General features: G+C 32.6%; 3 protein-coding genes across 3 annotated transcripts; 1 reads left to right on the top strand and 2 right to left on the bottom strand.

Annotated features, from left to right (window-relative positions):
* Window positions 1-8774: 8774 nt before the first annotated feature.
* Slimp (Seryl-tRNA synthetase-like insect mitochondrial protein) lies at window positions 8775-10108 on the bottom strand (the record flags this gene model as incomplete). Its single annotated transcript, XM_072543164.1, has 1 exon — window positions 8775-10108. A coding segment is annotated over one exon (1332 nt), but the record flags the coding sequence as incomplete, so codon positions are not given.
* LOC140449810 (zinc finger protein 593 homolog) lies at window positions 10096-11303 on the bottom strand. The gene is made up of 2 exons (XM_072543165.1): window positions 11127-11303; window positions 10096-10468 (listed from the first exon to the last, which is right to left on the bottom strand). Exons 1-2 carry the CDS (start codon window positions 11214-11216, stop codon window positions 10136-10138), a joined length of 423 nt encoding a protein of 140 aa, XP_072399266.1. The 5' UTR covers window positions 11217-11303; the 3' UTR covers window positions 10096-10135.
* Window positions 11304-13551: 2248 nt separating this feature from the next.
* Window positions 13552-15945, top strand: LOC140449362 (uncharacterized). The gene is made up of 2 exons (XM_072542506.1): window positions 13552-13816; window positions 13875-15945. Exons 1-2 carry the CDS (start codon window positions 13564-13566, stop codon window positions 15926-15928), a joined length of 2307 nt encoding a protein of 768 aa, XP_072398607.1. The 5' UTR covers window positions 13552-13563; the 3' UTR covers window positions 15929-15945.
* Window positions 15946-16293: the final 348 nt, after the last annotated feature.

The following is a 16293-nucleotide window of genomic DNA, read 5'->3' as shown; positions in this document are numbered from 1 at the left end:
TCTCTGCATCGTTGCGTTAACACATTTAAAGCAAAAAGAGCCTCTCGTGTTCCCAATGCGTTTCGAAATCCGAATTGAGTGTCACTCATCTGGAACTCGCACTTCTTGTAAATTCGTGTATGGATAATTCTGAGAAAAGTTTTAAGAACATGAGACATCAAGCTTAATATTCGATATTTCCCATTGTGAGGAATTCGATTTTTTTGGTAATGCTACGAATGTTGATTTTAGCCAGTCTGTTGGTATTTTACCTGTGTCATATATCTTATTGAATAGTGCTGTTATTAAATCTAGGCTTTTACTTTCGTTATCTGCAATTAGTTTAAGTACTCTTCTTTCTTTCGCCTCCCTGCACTGTTTTCTTATGATTTTGTTGATTCGTTTGTATTCTATTGGGCTTGTTTTATGTTTTCGTCTTACGTCCATGAGGTCAATGATCTCTTGCGTTATCCATTCTGCACTAGCTTCAATACAAATATTTCGGCTTTATCGATTTCCCCAGCAACCAATTCACAGTACGTTTTTTGTTTGAATTTATTGCATTATATCAAAATCATAGAGTCCAAGCTATTATTCTTAAAAGTTTTATGTACTGAAAAAATAAATGCAGATGCCAATCGTCAGATGTCGTAATTCAATAGTGACGAACCGGCTTTTTTTTCTCGGTACAGACTTCTTCTTCATCAACTTCTAATTTTTGTTGGGGCCAATCATTTTCGTTTCTGTAAAGCCATTCCGGGCCCTCCCACCATCGAGAGTCGAATAATTGCCGAACACCACAGCCTCTTGATGGAAGATCGGCAGGATTGAGAGAACCAGGTACATATTTCCAACACTCAGGATTGGCTAAATTTCTAATCTCCTGAACTCTATGAAAAACAAAAACATACCACTCAAGTATACCACATAAAACTAAGACTCAACATATTGAGAAAATTGTCTTTTTACTGACTGATAAAGTCTAACACCAATAGTGACTGACAGCAGTTCCAACCTGGGTATAGAAATCTTCTTCAAACCACACGACTCGTCGCTGCTACAAGGAAAATTGAGACATCATTCCGAAAAATACTACAGCCGCATAAGCTTTCTTACTTGCATCTAAAAATGTGTGCAAGCTCCAATAATCAGCTTCCATGGGTCCAGCCTGAATCCAGCGTGGAATCTCAATACTAGACAGTTGAGGAAGATAAGTAACATAATTACAAAATTCTTTAGCCATATCATTCTCGACTGGAGCATCCCATCCCTTTCGCTTCAACCAAAGTTTCTGTAGCAACAGTTTGGGGAATAGGGATACTGGACAGGTAAAACCAACAGGGTCAAATATACTCTGAGTTATGGAAAGCATCAGTCTCTTAGTTATGGGACATTTCAATTCCGTTTCTTGAAAAGTTGCACTATTGATTTTCAGAGTGTTTCTTTTAGAATCCCAGAGAAGACCAAGAACAGGGACAACTGTTTTTGTAATACCAGAGGCTTACCACCCTCTTAAAGTCCATCTTAGCTTCCTCCATAAGGGCGGTTTCTTCTGATACAAACACTCTGAACTGATTTTCATCAGTAACACTGGTCACACAATTATCCACATAAAACCCAGTCATAAGCTTTTCAATTGTGTTTTTAGAATACGGATTATCATTAAAACATTTCTCCAGCGCCTTTGTTAAATGAAACTCTATAGTGGCACCCAGAAGAAATGGACTACAATTGACTCCAAAAACAACCCTCTTGCGTCGAAATACAAATTCCTTTCCTTCATCGTTCACCCATAGGAACCTCAAAAAATCTCTGTCCTTTGAATTTATAGAAATATGAAGAAAAGCCTTCCGAATATCCGACACAACTGCTACCTTTTGTTGTCTGAATCGTAATAGAACAGAAGGAATAAGCTCAATAAGATTAAGTCCTACCTCCAAATACTGATTTAAAGAAGGACAACCCTGTTCATGAGATAATGCGTCAAAGACTGGTCTAATTTTTGTGGTTTCACTATTATTTTTAATAACGGGACTGTGAGGTAAATAATGCACGCAATTATTCTCTTCGGGATTATTCACTATTTCAATTACACCCTCGTTCAACCACTTATTGAATATAAAGGTATACGATTCAAACAAATTAAATCTTTTTAACTTATTTAAAGTATCATCTAACCTTCTCCTAGCGACAACTAAATTATCTGAAGTTAAAGGATGCTCGTTCAACCAAGGTAACATAACTTCATACCTGCCTTCGCTGTCACATCGTAAAGTTTCATAGAAAAAATTTTTAGCCTCTTTGGCCGCCACCTCTCGGTTCGGGTCGGTTATCCCAATAACATCAAGCTCTCAAAGTTTCGCTACAGAAAAATTAACAACAAACAACTAAAATGTACTCATACTTGTACTAAAATTAGAAGCAACTGCCGGCACCTTGCTCATAAGAGCACCTAACAATGTTTTAACTGCTACAAGACCACACTTTAACTGATATTTACAATATTGTATACAATTTATTACAATATTGTATACAATTTACCTACAATATCAGCTCCAAACAAAATCTCAATTGGTGCTGCCTTTCCTAACTCGAACTCCAACTATATCTACGCAATTGTATATATTCTTATAATATGATATTCGATACTCTCTACATTCTCAGACGAAAAAGTCGTAAAATAAATTGGCTAACACCAGCCCTCAGCCGGAAAAACGATACGCTGATTAGGGAATTTTTTAAATAAACATTAAGTATTTACTCGACAATACTGGTGTACCTCAAGGTAGTGTGCTTGGTTCACTCTTATATCTATTATACACGGCCGTCCTACCCACTTCTGATCAGTGTTCCTTAGCAACATTGGCTGATGACACCATCATCCTCTCGTCGACACAAATTTAATCGAAGCATCTAGCAGGTTATAAGTCCACTTAAACACCAGTCAGATGTGATTGACAAAATAGATAGATAGATAGTTTATTTGACTGTAAGTTACAACAAGGTTTACAGCAAGTCAAAACTAAAATTATAAATATAAATTTTAAATAATTACAAAGTATAATATAAATCACTATAAAGTCATTACAAAAAAATGAAAACAATACACTAAAAATATTTAAAACATTAAAATACATATAAAACGTACAATATGGACATCATAATATAATTAAAATAATATTAAATTTGGTTATGTTGCAGCTTGGGCATTCACAGATACACTCTGGTAATATTCACCTAATGTATAAGGACACATGGTCACTAGGTACTCTTTGACTTGGTTTTTAAAAGCTGTAGTTGAATGAATGTTTTTAAATTTTTGAGGAAGTTGATTATACAGTAGTAAACCAGAGACAGTAGATGACTTCCTACTTATTTCTAAATGTCGATAGGGTACTACAAACTGTCTCTTATTTCTTGTGTTGTGTGAGTGAATATCACTGTTACATAAAAAAGTTCTTTTATTTTTATGAATTAGTATCAATAATTCCAAAATGTAAATTCCATACACTGTTAATATATTTAAATCTCTAAATAGATTTTTACAAGACCAACCATACGGAACACCTGCAATGCATCTGACAATACGCTTTTGGGCCTTGAAAACGTCCTTTATACTAGAAGAGCCACCCCAGACAGTTATACCGTAACTCATTGTCGATTGTACCTCAGCAAAATAAAAAAGACGAAGGTGTTGCAGACTAAGTATTCTACCCAAATTTCTCAATTGATAACATTTAGAATTGAGTTTTTTACATACATTCCAACAATGAGTCTTAAAAGATAAATGAGAGTCGAAAGTCACTCCTAAAAACTTCACATCACTACAACTCAAAATACCCTCACCATTAATGGAAATACTTAAATTTGGTTTAGTAGAATTTGAACGAGATGTAAATGATAAAAATTTAGTTTTGTGAACATTAAACAGGAGCGACTGATTACTGGACCAATCAGAGAAGGTCTTCAGTGAGTTTGATATTTTATCTTGTAAAAAATTTATGTCTTTATCGCGATATAGCATTGTTGAGTCATCAGCATAAACTGATACAAATGCATCAGACATTACATTTGGTAGTTCATTAATATACAAAATAAATAATATCGGGCCCAATATGGAGCCTTGTGGTACCCCATTTTTATTAACAATCGGATCAGACATTGAAATCTTGAAGATATTTTTCACTCTAACTATTTGATGCCGGTCTTTCAGATAGGAACCAAACCAACTATGGGCAACTCCCCTAACACCATATCTGTACAGTCTATCGAGGAGTACATCGTGTTGCACACAATCAAAAGCACGACTGAGGTCACAAAAAATGGCAGTTGGATTTTCACTGTTTTCAATAGAGATTAAGACTTCCTCATAGAAACTGTTAATGGCTGTGGAAGTAGAAAATTTATTTCGAAATTCATGTTGATGCTTTGTGATAATTTGGTTGATATCTAAAAATAATAAAAGTTGTTTTAGCATTGCATATTCAATAATCTTAGATATCACAGATGGAACAGACAATGGTCGAAAATTTGACATTAATTCAGGATCACCTTGTTTTAATACCGGTGAAATGATAGAAGTTTTCAGCAAACTGGGAAAAACACCAGCATTAAAAGAAGCATTTATAATGTGAGCAAGTGGTGTCAAAATCTGAGACGCAATTTTCTTAATTACTATACCTGATATTTCATCAAAACCACACGATGGTTTGTTTTTAATTTTATATTTTATTATGTCTAAGATATCTTCCTCTGTTACATAGGATATGAACAAACTATTTTGATTAAAATCGTTGGAATGCTGAAAATTTAAATCTGATTGAATTATTTTACTAATTATATCTATTGGTGCATCTATAAAGTAATCATTAAATTTGTTACATATTATATCTGAATCTGTAATCCTAGTATCATCTATTTTTAGACAGATATTTTTGTGATTTTTTTGTTTTCCATTAAGTTCATTTATAACAGCCCATGTGGTTTTGTTTTTGTTAGAGGATTCAGAGATTTTGTTAAAATAAAACTGACCCTTTGTGGCCTCAACAAGAACTTTGTGCTGATATTTTTTTTGCCTGTATAGAGTTTTTAGGTCAGGGTATGCCTTACTCAAAATATACAAATTCTTCAGACTTTCTGAAGAAGATTTTACTTCTTGTGTGACCCATGTTTTTTTTATTTGGTTTTGGTAATGTTTGGTTTTTCTAATAGGACAACTAATATTGAAATAGAACTGTAATTTATCATGAAAGGCATTATATTTACTCTCAACATCAGTTGCATGATAAACATCTTGCCATGTTTCTTTACTCAAGAGATTGTTGAATGCATCTATAGCGCCTTCATGTGTTACTCTGAAAGTATTTAGAACTGATGTCATAGTTAGATTAATAAAATTCAACCTCAATAGGAATATATCGTGATCCGATTCAGTATTTACATTTACAGTACCTATACAATCATCACAATTTGTATATACCTGATCCAAAATATTTCCGCATGTGGAAGTCGACCTTGTAGGTGTAAAGTTTCTGGGTGACAAACCATAAGATGCTAGAAGACCAGAAAATCTGTGTGAATTATTTAGTGTCATGGAATTTACATTAAAATCGCCTGTTAAAAATAAGAATTGATTTGGTTTAAAATTTGAATTTAAAATAAGATTAAGTTTTTCATAAAATACATCAAATTTACCTTTAGGAGATCTGTAGCAAACTAAAATTGTGTGTTGATTTAAATTTAAATAAAATGGTGAATCAAGGTTAATGAAAGTAAATCAAACCATGTAACTGTCATGAGACTGAATAGCTCATGAATGTATTGTCCGTATTAAACATTATTACAGTAACTTTTACAACTAAATGTCTGATATGTCCACCTGTACAACTTAACAATCAAAATATACCGCAATCGGATCGTGCCAAATACCTTGGTATTCATCTTGATAAGCGACTTACTTGAACAAATCACATCTTCAATAAACGATAACAACTTGGATTCAAATTAAGACCACTTTACTGGCTACTTGGCAGAAGATCTGAACTATTACTAGAAAATAAATTAGTATCGTACAAAGTAATTCCAAAGCCTATCCGGACATGGTGTAACGGGATTTAATTAAGCATCAGATCTAAGTAACCCAATTCAGTTTAAATATTTAAAATCCTTTTAATAAAAGTACACTATTATTGCGAAACGCGATTGTTTGTTTATGACATTGAAAATATCGGTGTAACGAGGACGCACGCTGACCTAGTGAAATTTGCAATGTAATCAAAATCTTATTAAATAATGTGTACAATTAAACAAGTACAAAAAATATTATATCAATAAACGCACGTGAGTTAAATAGCTGGAAATCACGGGAGTAGGATTATTATTAAGAATGAAGAAATAAGAGAACGGTCGAAGTTAGTGTTCATTCGTCAACTGGGTACTCTCTATTATTGTACTTAGAGAACTAATAATATATTTTAAAATGTCGGCAATGCTATGATAGATAAAGACCTCAGAGAAGGTGACTGGGAGAATAGAGTGCTGTGGAGGACGAAAACGGCGAACTCATAATGGGAAAAGCCGAAGAAGAAGAAGAAGAAGAGAACTAATAAAGGTATTACGAGTATCTAGTGAGTTCAAGTAATTAACCACAAGCAAGGGGTAAACTACCTCTAGAGTTCCACTATATGGAACTCTTGATGGCAGCAATCCCATAAACGTTATAAGAAAATATACAACATCATTATACATTCAACTGTGGGGTGTGCAAGCAAATCCAATAAATATTTAAATCCTGCAGAGGTTCCAATCGAAGGTCCGTAGGCAGATTGTTAATGCACCATACTATGTCCCTAATGAAGTCATACATCGTGATATCTCAGTGAGTGTTTTGCGCGAAGAAATAAAAAAAAGTGTAGTGATAGACATTTAAAACGGTTAGAAATTCAACCAAATTCTAGTGCGGTAAACCTACTAGACAACAGCAGGGAAGTGAGAAGACTTAAAAGCAGTGGCGGATCCAGAAATTTTTCTCGGTAGGGGTCATGGGTCTTGAGGGTGATTTTGACATAGGATTTAGATTTTTGCACCTTTAAGATTGATATGATTTGTGCCTGATGTAAGGGAACCATTTTTTTAATAACTATTTTAAGCGATATATTAAACCAATGAGAAGTTATTAAAACCAAAATACTTTTCCTTGGCAAGCATTTGAAAAGCTTGCTAAGGAATTGTTAAAAATATGATTGCTACATGGACAACGCACAGCATGATTGGCCGATTTGTTTAATTCGTTAACGGCACCTTTCGTTTTGGATGCCATTACTGAGCAACTGCTGACACCAAAACCTACGCAATAATTTAAATCTAAATTAAAATTCTTTACGGAATCTTCAACACTGTGGCCTAAAGCAACTCCAGTTAAGCGGGACATCTTCTCGAATCGAATCGTAGACGATCACAAATGTAATAAAATCTTCTCTAATCTCATTTAAATGTAGATATCGCAGATACATTCTTCTTTACAGCAAGAAATGATATCATTTTGAATAGTCTTACTAATTAATGTAGCATTAGCCGGAGCAGTTTCCAAATGTTTTAGCATCAATAAATCATTATCGTCAGCATCTATCCTAAACCGAAGCAATGCTCTAAAATTGCCATCATTTTTTTTGTATCATCGATGTTTACAATACTTTTAATATTTTTATCATTCCTATGCCCTCTCAAAGAAATATTTTGTCTACCACAAAGAATAAAAGTTTTTATTATTGGATTCAAATTCTTCCTATTTTCTTGAATCATTTCAACTCTTAACTTCCTGATTATAGGGTTGATGGGTTTTAAATAAATTTTTTTTAGGATTATTTGATTGATATTTATTTTTGTTTAGAGGGGTTCATGACCCCCGTGGCCCCCCTTTCCTTGGATCCGCCACTGCTTAAAAGACACAAACATTTGGACTTACCAGATAGATTTTCATAAGTAAATTGAATGATTTTAAGAGAAAGGGGGTTCTTTTAACAGTATATTTGGATGATTTTCTGATTCTAGGGAAAACATACAAAGAGTGTGAACATAATGTAAAATTAACTGTATAAATACTAACACATTTAGGTTTTATTAATTAATCAGACTAAAAGCAACATTACTCCTACAAATGTGTGCACATATTTATTTACTTTTGATTCCAATAATTTGACAATAACATTACCCAACAGCAAAAAATTGAAGATTCTAAACATGCTTCAATATTTTTTGCAACTACCAGAGTGTAAAATTAGAAAATTTGCAAAATGTTTGGGAACTTTTGTTTCTGCTTGTTGGTAATTTTTCAATTAAACGAGAATGATAATGTGACATTATTTATTACTGACAGAATTTTATGGTATGTTACTAACCATCTAAAAGAAGTTTGCAGTCTTCAAATATGTCTGCAGTCATTGCCTCATGATAATCTTTGGTCGTTCTTGAAGTAAATTCTAATAAGCCACTATTTACAAATCCAGTATGAGTAATTAGTCTATGAACTTTTGGGTTTGAAGAGGTCAGTTTAAACCATAGGAATAACCTCCATAAAAGCCTGTCACGAATTGGTAATATTTTTATCAACCCAAAATTTTGAAACAATGTGTCCTTCGTTTAACCAGGCTTCATCTGATCCATTTTGACTTACCCTGTATCTAACTTATGAATATTACATTTACTACAATTTTCCATTTTCGCATTTGTGAGATATGCTGCACCTATGATTTATGGAGGTAATGATATACAATTTAAGGAAATAAAACAAAAACACATACTAACAAACATTATTTATTTCATCAAATTTCTTTTTTAAACTTGCTTTTAAGTTTATATTATTTTCACTAGCAATATTCTCTAACATACATGCTAAAAACTTGTGAAAGTTTATTAAAGATCCTGAAATAATCTTGGGGTATTTTTTATCTTTATTTAAACTATAAGTAAACAACAACCTCTTGCTGACATAAGAGTCATAAAAACAAACATTTCCAACTTCTACATATTCCTTTTTAAAATTAGAATACATCTGTATTGATATATGTAGACTTTCTGAGTTTTCTATTTTACATGCAGGTAATATGACAATTCTATAATGAAAACCTAACGAATTATAAATGCGACAAATTTCAGAAACTACTTTATCCACATTTCTGACTGTATCTTCTAAATCAGCATTGAAAATACTAATCACACTCTGTTGACTGAGATTAAAAAAAGAAGGTGGCTCTTCATCTTTTATAGGTTGGTACACTTTACCAAATGAAAAATACCTCAAAGGTAAGGCAACCTGGTGTAGAGCATGTCTTGCAAAATATGCCATGAAAGACATCAATGACCCTGATCCACATAAATGCAGTCTATTAAGATTATCTTCATCATGATCATGTTCTAAGACATCAAAAACTTGTTTGTTGCTTTGATCTACTTCTACACAGCCATCATATATCACTGTTCTACAAAAGTTAGGATTAGAGAATTGGAAATGGCCAAATTCTAAAAGCATCTTTCTAAAATATCCCAAAAGATTAAGCTCTAGCAAAGCAGCATCTGATTTTAAATAACAAGTGTATGGGTTCAAATACTTGACAAAATTATTGTCTGTTCCTATTGTAATATGGTCTAAAGAATCATTTTTAGGTTGATTGAGGTGTGTATGCAAAACAGTTTCTTTATTATGTGGTGTTTGACTGTGTAGGTCATTAGGTAAACTAAGAACTTTTAACATAGTTGCTTCCTCTATATCATAAAAAGAGATCTTAAGGTTTTTGAGATCATCCTTTACGATCTTAGCATGCACTTTATATTTTTCAACTTCTGATGGATCAGTATCTGATTTTTTTAACAAATTAGTTATATTTTGAGCAATGTCTTGTCTAGTAAGCTCTAAAAGATGCTTTCGCTTTGAAACTTCCTGGAAAAATGTCCATTGTTTCACAACATCATCAAAGTCGATTTTTAAACCCCTAACTTTAATATTCTTAACTAATTTACTTTTGTTAATCAAATGTTTCTCAAAATCTATAACTGGAGTTAAAACTACAAATGTTTTTTGAGCTTTCTCACCAGTTATGTATAGAGCAGATGAGTAATATCTGCTAGTAAAATACTTAATTTAAAAAAAGAAAACCTACAGTTATTCATCATCGTCAATTTTCATTTTCTTACTAGAAACTTCTGAATCTTCTTTGTTAGTTGCAGGTTGTGTTTCTATCTTCCTTTTGCTTGGTGTCTTCCAGTTTCCCAATCCTGCTGCCCGTTCTGAATCTTCAATAGTGTAGGGTTCAGTTTCCAGTGCTTTAAGTCTTCTTTTATGAACTTTTGTTTTAAAATGGTCCTGTAGGGCACTGTCACTAATAAAATACCTGGCACAATGAATACAGTAGTGCTGAGCTGAACCTGGTTTATCGAAATCTACTTCTTGGTTAAGCAATTTTTCTGAGTTCTCTGGTTTGATGTCTTCATCAATCTAGAAATAAATAAAAAATGTCATTATGATAGTTTAAAAAGGACATTTCATAATCATTTTGCAAGAACAATGTGTAGAGCTGTAGAAAGAATTATAATCTTTGAAATCTGTAGCAGATTGAAGACGGATGGCATAGCATCTACACCAAGATTATAATTTTTCTAAGAAAATCTTAAGTGAATGCTGCAACAGTCAGCAAATATTGTTGTATCATATGAGTTCAAATTTCTCATTACCAAATGCGCAAATATGGCTTGGAACAAGACATCACCTATAACAATAGATATATTATCATTTGAGAGATCACATATCAAGTCATAGGGTTTTAACAATTTTGTAAAGATGACTCAAAATAACTATCAGGTACATTACCAACTCTTTATTAAACCATGCTGTATCACAAGCATCATTGTTAGTTCAGATTTTATCGTTATAGACAATGTCTACATTTTATGAACATGATAAGGGATTGTTTAAAGGACCTGAATACAAATGTTAGTAGAGCAGAAAGAGCAATAAGAGTTATTAAACCTTTATAGTTATATAATCAAAAAACTTGCTGCATTATGTATAATTTTTTGAGAAAATATAATGAATTTCTCAAAAACTAATGAAACTACTACATAAAAATGTTACAAGCCTTAATATAAACTATTACCTCATCTAAATCCTTAGTCCTTCGTTTGGTTCTCCACTTTTTCTTCAGGTGGGTATCACCGTAGTGGTACTTTTTCCTTTTATAAACCATTAGAATTAAAAGTAAGTGAGATTTGGGAAATATTTTCAAAACACATGTTTACCGATTCTAACCTCACTAATTTCATTAATTGGATACCAACTTAAATGGTGCAAAAGTATGCAACCAACTTTGCACACGAATACAGAACGAAAACGAAATTATAAATATAAGCTATAATAATAAATTATAGGAAGAAAGAAAAGAACACCAATATATAGAAACAATTAAGTGTGCGTCAAGTGTAAATTTCGCTCACATGATTATAACTTTTTGATGCTATTTAAGAATTTAACATTCGATTTATAAAGAATAAAAGCAAAATAAGCATGTGATCGGTTTGTTTTGGTTGAATATGATTATTTAGTGGTTTCTCTATCGTTCCATGGTTTTGGTACGCTATGTGACCTTTAAATATATATTTTGTAACAATATATAATCGGATTTTCCTCTTCTTTTGTAGTTTTTAACTTTCTTAAATATTCCATTATTTTTGCAAACTTCTTATTTCTCCATTAAAACTTTCTTGTTTTCGTCAGATTTTCTCCAACCATTCTTACCATTATTTTAACGATTTTTTTATGAATACGTTCTGTCATTAAAGTTTGTCCCTACTTCGTTTTTACTGCTTCAAAAAGTCTTGCCATAGTATGCCCTCTTGTGTATGGCAGTAGGTATACGAATAAATAAAATTCTTCGAATATCTTCTTCCTTAAACTCACAATTGGAACCTTTAAAAATTTATTTGGAAATTTTAAAGGTTTCTTAATACTTTTTTGGTGAAATTTATAGCATTCACCAGAGATTTTTTTATCAGCTTCACCAACAATACGTTTCACCGTCTTGGCGAAAATATCCCATATTTTGGCTACTCTCTTCTACAAATTGCTCAGGATGTGATTTGGGGCTTCCACAATTTTTTATCTTACTCCATAAATTGATATACCTACACAGTTATTTTTCAGGCTTTTCCTATAACAAAAGATTTGAAGAATTAGTAAACAAAAACACTTACCGTAATATTTTTAAATTAAATTAAAATTAAAATACCGGTAAACATTTGGTTAATTTTATTATCGTATGCGATATATTATTTATTTATCCATGCGCCGCAAACAAACAATTCTAGCTTCGGTTTCTCAGGTTTAATTAGGTTGAAGATTTGTATATACATTCTTTTGTGTATCTTGAAGACATTTTATAAGTTCTATTATAAAATAATAACATGTAATTTAGAGAGATTTTTATAGAATATAAGGTAACTGACCCTATAATTGACACTGTCCGTATATTTGACAGGTTTTATCAATAAAGCTAAAAATTAAGAAAATGGATCCGCAATTCAGTAGATTTGTGGTAGTAACGCCATCTTTCATTTGTTCTGAAATCAATCACCCCGACTTTCTTACTCAGTTGGTAAAAAACGCGCCAAAACAACAGTTGTAATGTGCATGCACACGGTGCAATAGCGTCTCTTGTGTTTTGATGTGGTGAATAAATTAAGGTGAGTGAAAATCAAGTTACTTTTCAAATGTGTTCTACAATGTTGCTACTGTTGCAAGGAAGGTTTTGTTGCTTGATATAACATTTATAGAGTCTAAAAATCAATTTTTCATTAAAAATGCTCTAAAATTTCCAATATGTCAGCTATTTTTTAGGGTGTCAAATTTTAGGACATCTTCTGGTAAAGTGCTATAAATTTGACATGTAGGTGTCAAATTTAGGGACACCCAACTATTAATATCATATGTTCGTTTTCTGTATCCATCTCACAGAAATTGCGTATAGTTATCCTTTTTTGGTATATTTCATTACCAATGTTTTAAAAACCTAAATCTGACACCCCAGTCAACTTTAAGATCAAGGGGTGTCAAAAATAGGTACACGAAAGTTGCTTTATGAAAAATTGAATTAATTTAGCATTATTTTGTTAATAAGTAAGGATAACTAAGATAACTCTTATTTTTAGATGCCTAACAAGGGAAATATTTATAGAAAATATTCTCAGGAGGATCTGAGTAGAGCTGTAGAAGCCTGTAAAAATGAAATGTCTTGTGCTTCAGCAGCTAAACAATTTAATGTGCCACGTATCACTTTGATGTACAAAGTGTCAGGAAAATTTCCTATGGGATGCAAAAGTGGAGTAAGCACTGTATTAACTGAAGGCGAAGAAAGTCTATTAAAGGATTGGATAATAAATGTTGCTAAAACCGGTTTTCCCGTAACAAAAGACCAACTATTAGACAGTGTTGCCTTGCTTGTGAAAAGGTTGAAGAGGCCTAATAATTTTACAAATAGTAGACCTAGTAGACATTGGTTTGAAGGATTTTTGCAGCGACATCCGGAATTAAGTCAACGAATGACCCAAAACCTAACAAGCTCTAGGTCTGCTGTCTCGGAAACAAATATCCGAAAGTGGTTTGAGGAAATCAATGAATATTTTGTTGCAAATAACATTGAAATCACCAATCCCAGACAAATATTTAACGCTGATGAAACAGCCTTTTTCTTGTCGCCAAAGGGCAAAAAAGTTCTTACTAAAAAAGGATCAAAAATAGTATACAGCTATTCAAATGCAAATGACAAGGAATGTATCACTACACTAATAACAGGTAAAGTATCTTAAATAATAGGTAACACTTTTCTCTACTAAATTTTCATGTTTTTTAGGCAATGCTGCAGGTGAAGTAGCTCCGCCGATGATAATGCTTAGCTATGAACGGATCCCTAAGAATATAATATTAAAGTGCCCACAACCCGACTGGGCAATAGGACGCTCGGACTCTGGCTGGATGACAGCTGAGAGTTTCTTTGAATTCATTTCCAATAATTTTTACAACTGGTTGTTAAAAAATGACGTCCCATTTCCAGTTGTTCTATTTGTTGATGGGCATAAGTCCCACTTAACCTACAATTTAAGTGCCTTTTGTTCCGAAAAGAATATCATACTGATAAGTCTTCTGTCTAACGCCACTCACATTTTACAACCTATGGATGTGGGCGTTTTTCATCCATTAAAAAGTGGGTGGCAAAATGAAGTTCATGCTTGGAGACTAGAAAATAAAAAACAAACCCTTAAAAAAGAAGATTTTGCGCCAATGCTTAATAAAGTTTTGCAGAAAGTTCTTGGTTCTGGACAAGAGAAAATACTGAAAAATGCGTTTAGGAAATGTGGATTATATCCATTCGACGTTAATAGTGTCGATTTCTCAAAAGTGTTGAGAAATGAAATTGCATCAACTCTCTCAGATGTACAAGATACATGCCACTTGAAATCAAATAAAGTTGTTAAAGATGATTTAATAGGTGCTTTAAGGGTCATAGAATCTTTTCTAGACAAAAATCTACTTGAGAGTTTTCGAGCTAAGGTGAAATTGGCTAAATGGAATGGAAAAGTAGAAGATACAAACTTATTTTTTCTTTGGAAGAATCTGAATGAAAAGGTACAAGCAAACAAGCACCCTGAAGGAGAGGTCTCGAAGGATATAATAATAGAGGTTGCACATGATGTTTTGTTGGAGGACATAAATTGGGAAGATGTAGATATTGAAACAGAGGAACAAGAAATTTTAGATAACGGAGAAAATGAAGCAGTCATCAAGGAAAGTGGAGAGGCAAATCTAACAACATTAGATGAAGAAGATACTATTATTTTAGATCCTAGTAAGAAAGGTGAAGAACAAGCACCACACTATGAGACTATCGTTAGTATAGATAGAGTGATAGAGGGAGAAGATGTAGTTTTGGAAAACGGTAGCAAATATGTGGAGCAAACGGATAATGAGAATGTAACCAAAATAATAGAAATAGTAGGAAACAAAAGAGAAGAAGAAACGATTTTCGAGGCTGATGGGAAAATTAAATGTAGCGAGCAACTAAGTGATGAGACAACTAAAGTAAGAGAAACAAATTGGAAAGAAAAAGAAAAGACAAATATAACTTTGGATAATAGTGAGAAATGTAGCGAGCAAGCAAGCGATGAAATAACAGTTAAGGGAGTTGAAACAATAGAGAAAGAAATCGTCAAAAATAACGATAAAGAAGAGATAGACGAAGCAAAGGAAAATAAGAACATGATTTTAAAGAATAATAAGGATGCTCTATTGATACCCTCCCCTTTTAAATCTATTTTGTTTTGGCCAGATGGAAGTACAAACAAAAAATCAGGAAGAGTTGTCAAAGAAAAAGTTCCAAGTGTATGTTCCTCAGAACAGTGGAAAGAATATTATTTGAAAAAGGAAAACGAGAAGACTGAGAAAGAGAATGCAATTCTAGATAGAAAAAGAAAGCGAGAGGAGAAAAAACTTCAACTTCAAGAAGAAAAGGAGAAAAGATCAGTAAAGAAACTTTATAGACCTAGTGCAGTTGAATTTGTGAAGAAGAATATTTTTTTAAATGGAAAAAATACTGAAGATAATTCAGTCGGTGTCGAAAAGAAGGAAACTACTCCAAAATCTGAAATTAATGTGACCGACTACGTTATAGTTCGCTATGAGGGTGAAAAATTCCCGGGAAAGGTCAAGAAAATTTCAAATTACAATGGTTTTTTTGTTAGTGCTATGGTGGAAAGTGGACTGAATTATTGGAAGTGGCCATCAGAGCCAGACGAACTTTGGTATTCTGCAGAAGACATTGTAGAAAAAATAAATATTCCAACACCAATAAATAATAGAGGTATTTATTCCATACCAGAAATCGGAAAATATTGTAGTTTCGTGACATAAAAAGATGGCTTTTCTCTACTTAGGTACCTATACTTACCTAAAATATGTAGATACCTAAGTATGTAGGTATTATTTGTACGTTGTTATTGAGAATAAAAATTTTATTTTCAGTAAAAAAAGTGTATATACTTATCACCTGACACAATTATTATTATCAATTTTATATTCCCTAAGTAAGTAAGTACTGAGACTTCTGACAATTAATTTTGAAAATTGTAAATGTATGTCAAATATAGATACAACCCACTGTCAACTTTTGGGACACTGTCAAAATTGGGTAGAATTTCATGTCAAATTTATGAACAAAATCAAAATTTTGCTGTCAAATTTGGGGTCACTATTATAACCTAGTTCTAAACGGTTTT

The sequence above is a fragment of the Diabrotica undecimpunctata genome, chromosome 9 (genome assembly GCF_040954645.1).
Source record: "Diabrotica undecimpunctata isolate CICGRU chromosome 9, icDiaUnde3, whole genome shotgun sequence".
Taxonomy (NCBI): Eukaryota; Metazoa; Arthropoda; class Insecta; order Coleoptera; family Chrysomelidae; genus Diabrotica; species Diabrotica undecimpunctata.
Note: the sequence above shows the minus strand (reverse complement) of the source record. Positions and strands in the feature narration are given on the sequence as shown.

Coding starts and splice junctions, on each gene's coding strand:
- LOC140449362 (XM_072542506.1), top strand. CDS start 13,564: ATGACCCAAAACCTAACAAGCTCTAGGTCTGCTGTCTCGGAAACAAAT. Junction 13,817..13,874: donor TATCACTACACTAATAACAG/GTAAAGTATCTT, acceptor CATGTTTTTTAG/GCAATGCTGCAGGTGAAGTA.
- LOC140449810 (XM_072543165.1), bottom strand. CDS start 11,216: ATGGTTTATAAAAGGAAAAAGTACCACTACGGTGATACCCACCTGAAG. Junction 10,469..11,126: donor GGACTAAGGATTTAGATGAG/GTAATAGTTTAT, acceptor ATTTATTTCTAG/ATTGATGAAGACATCAAACC.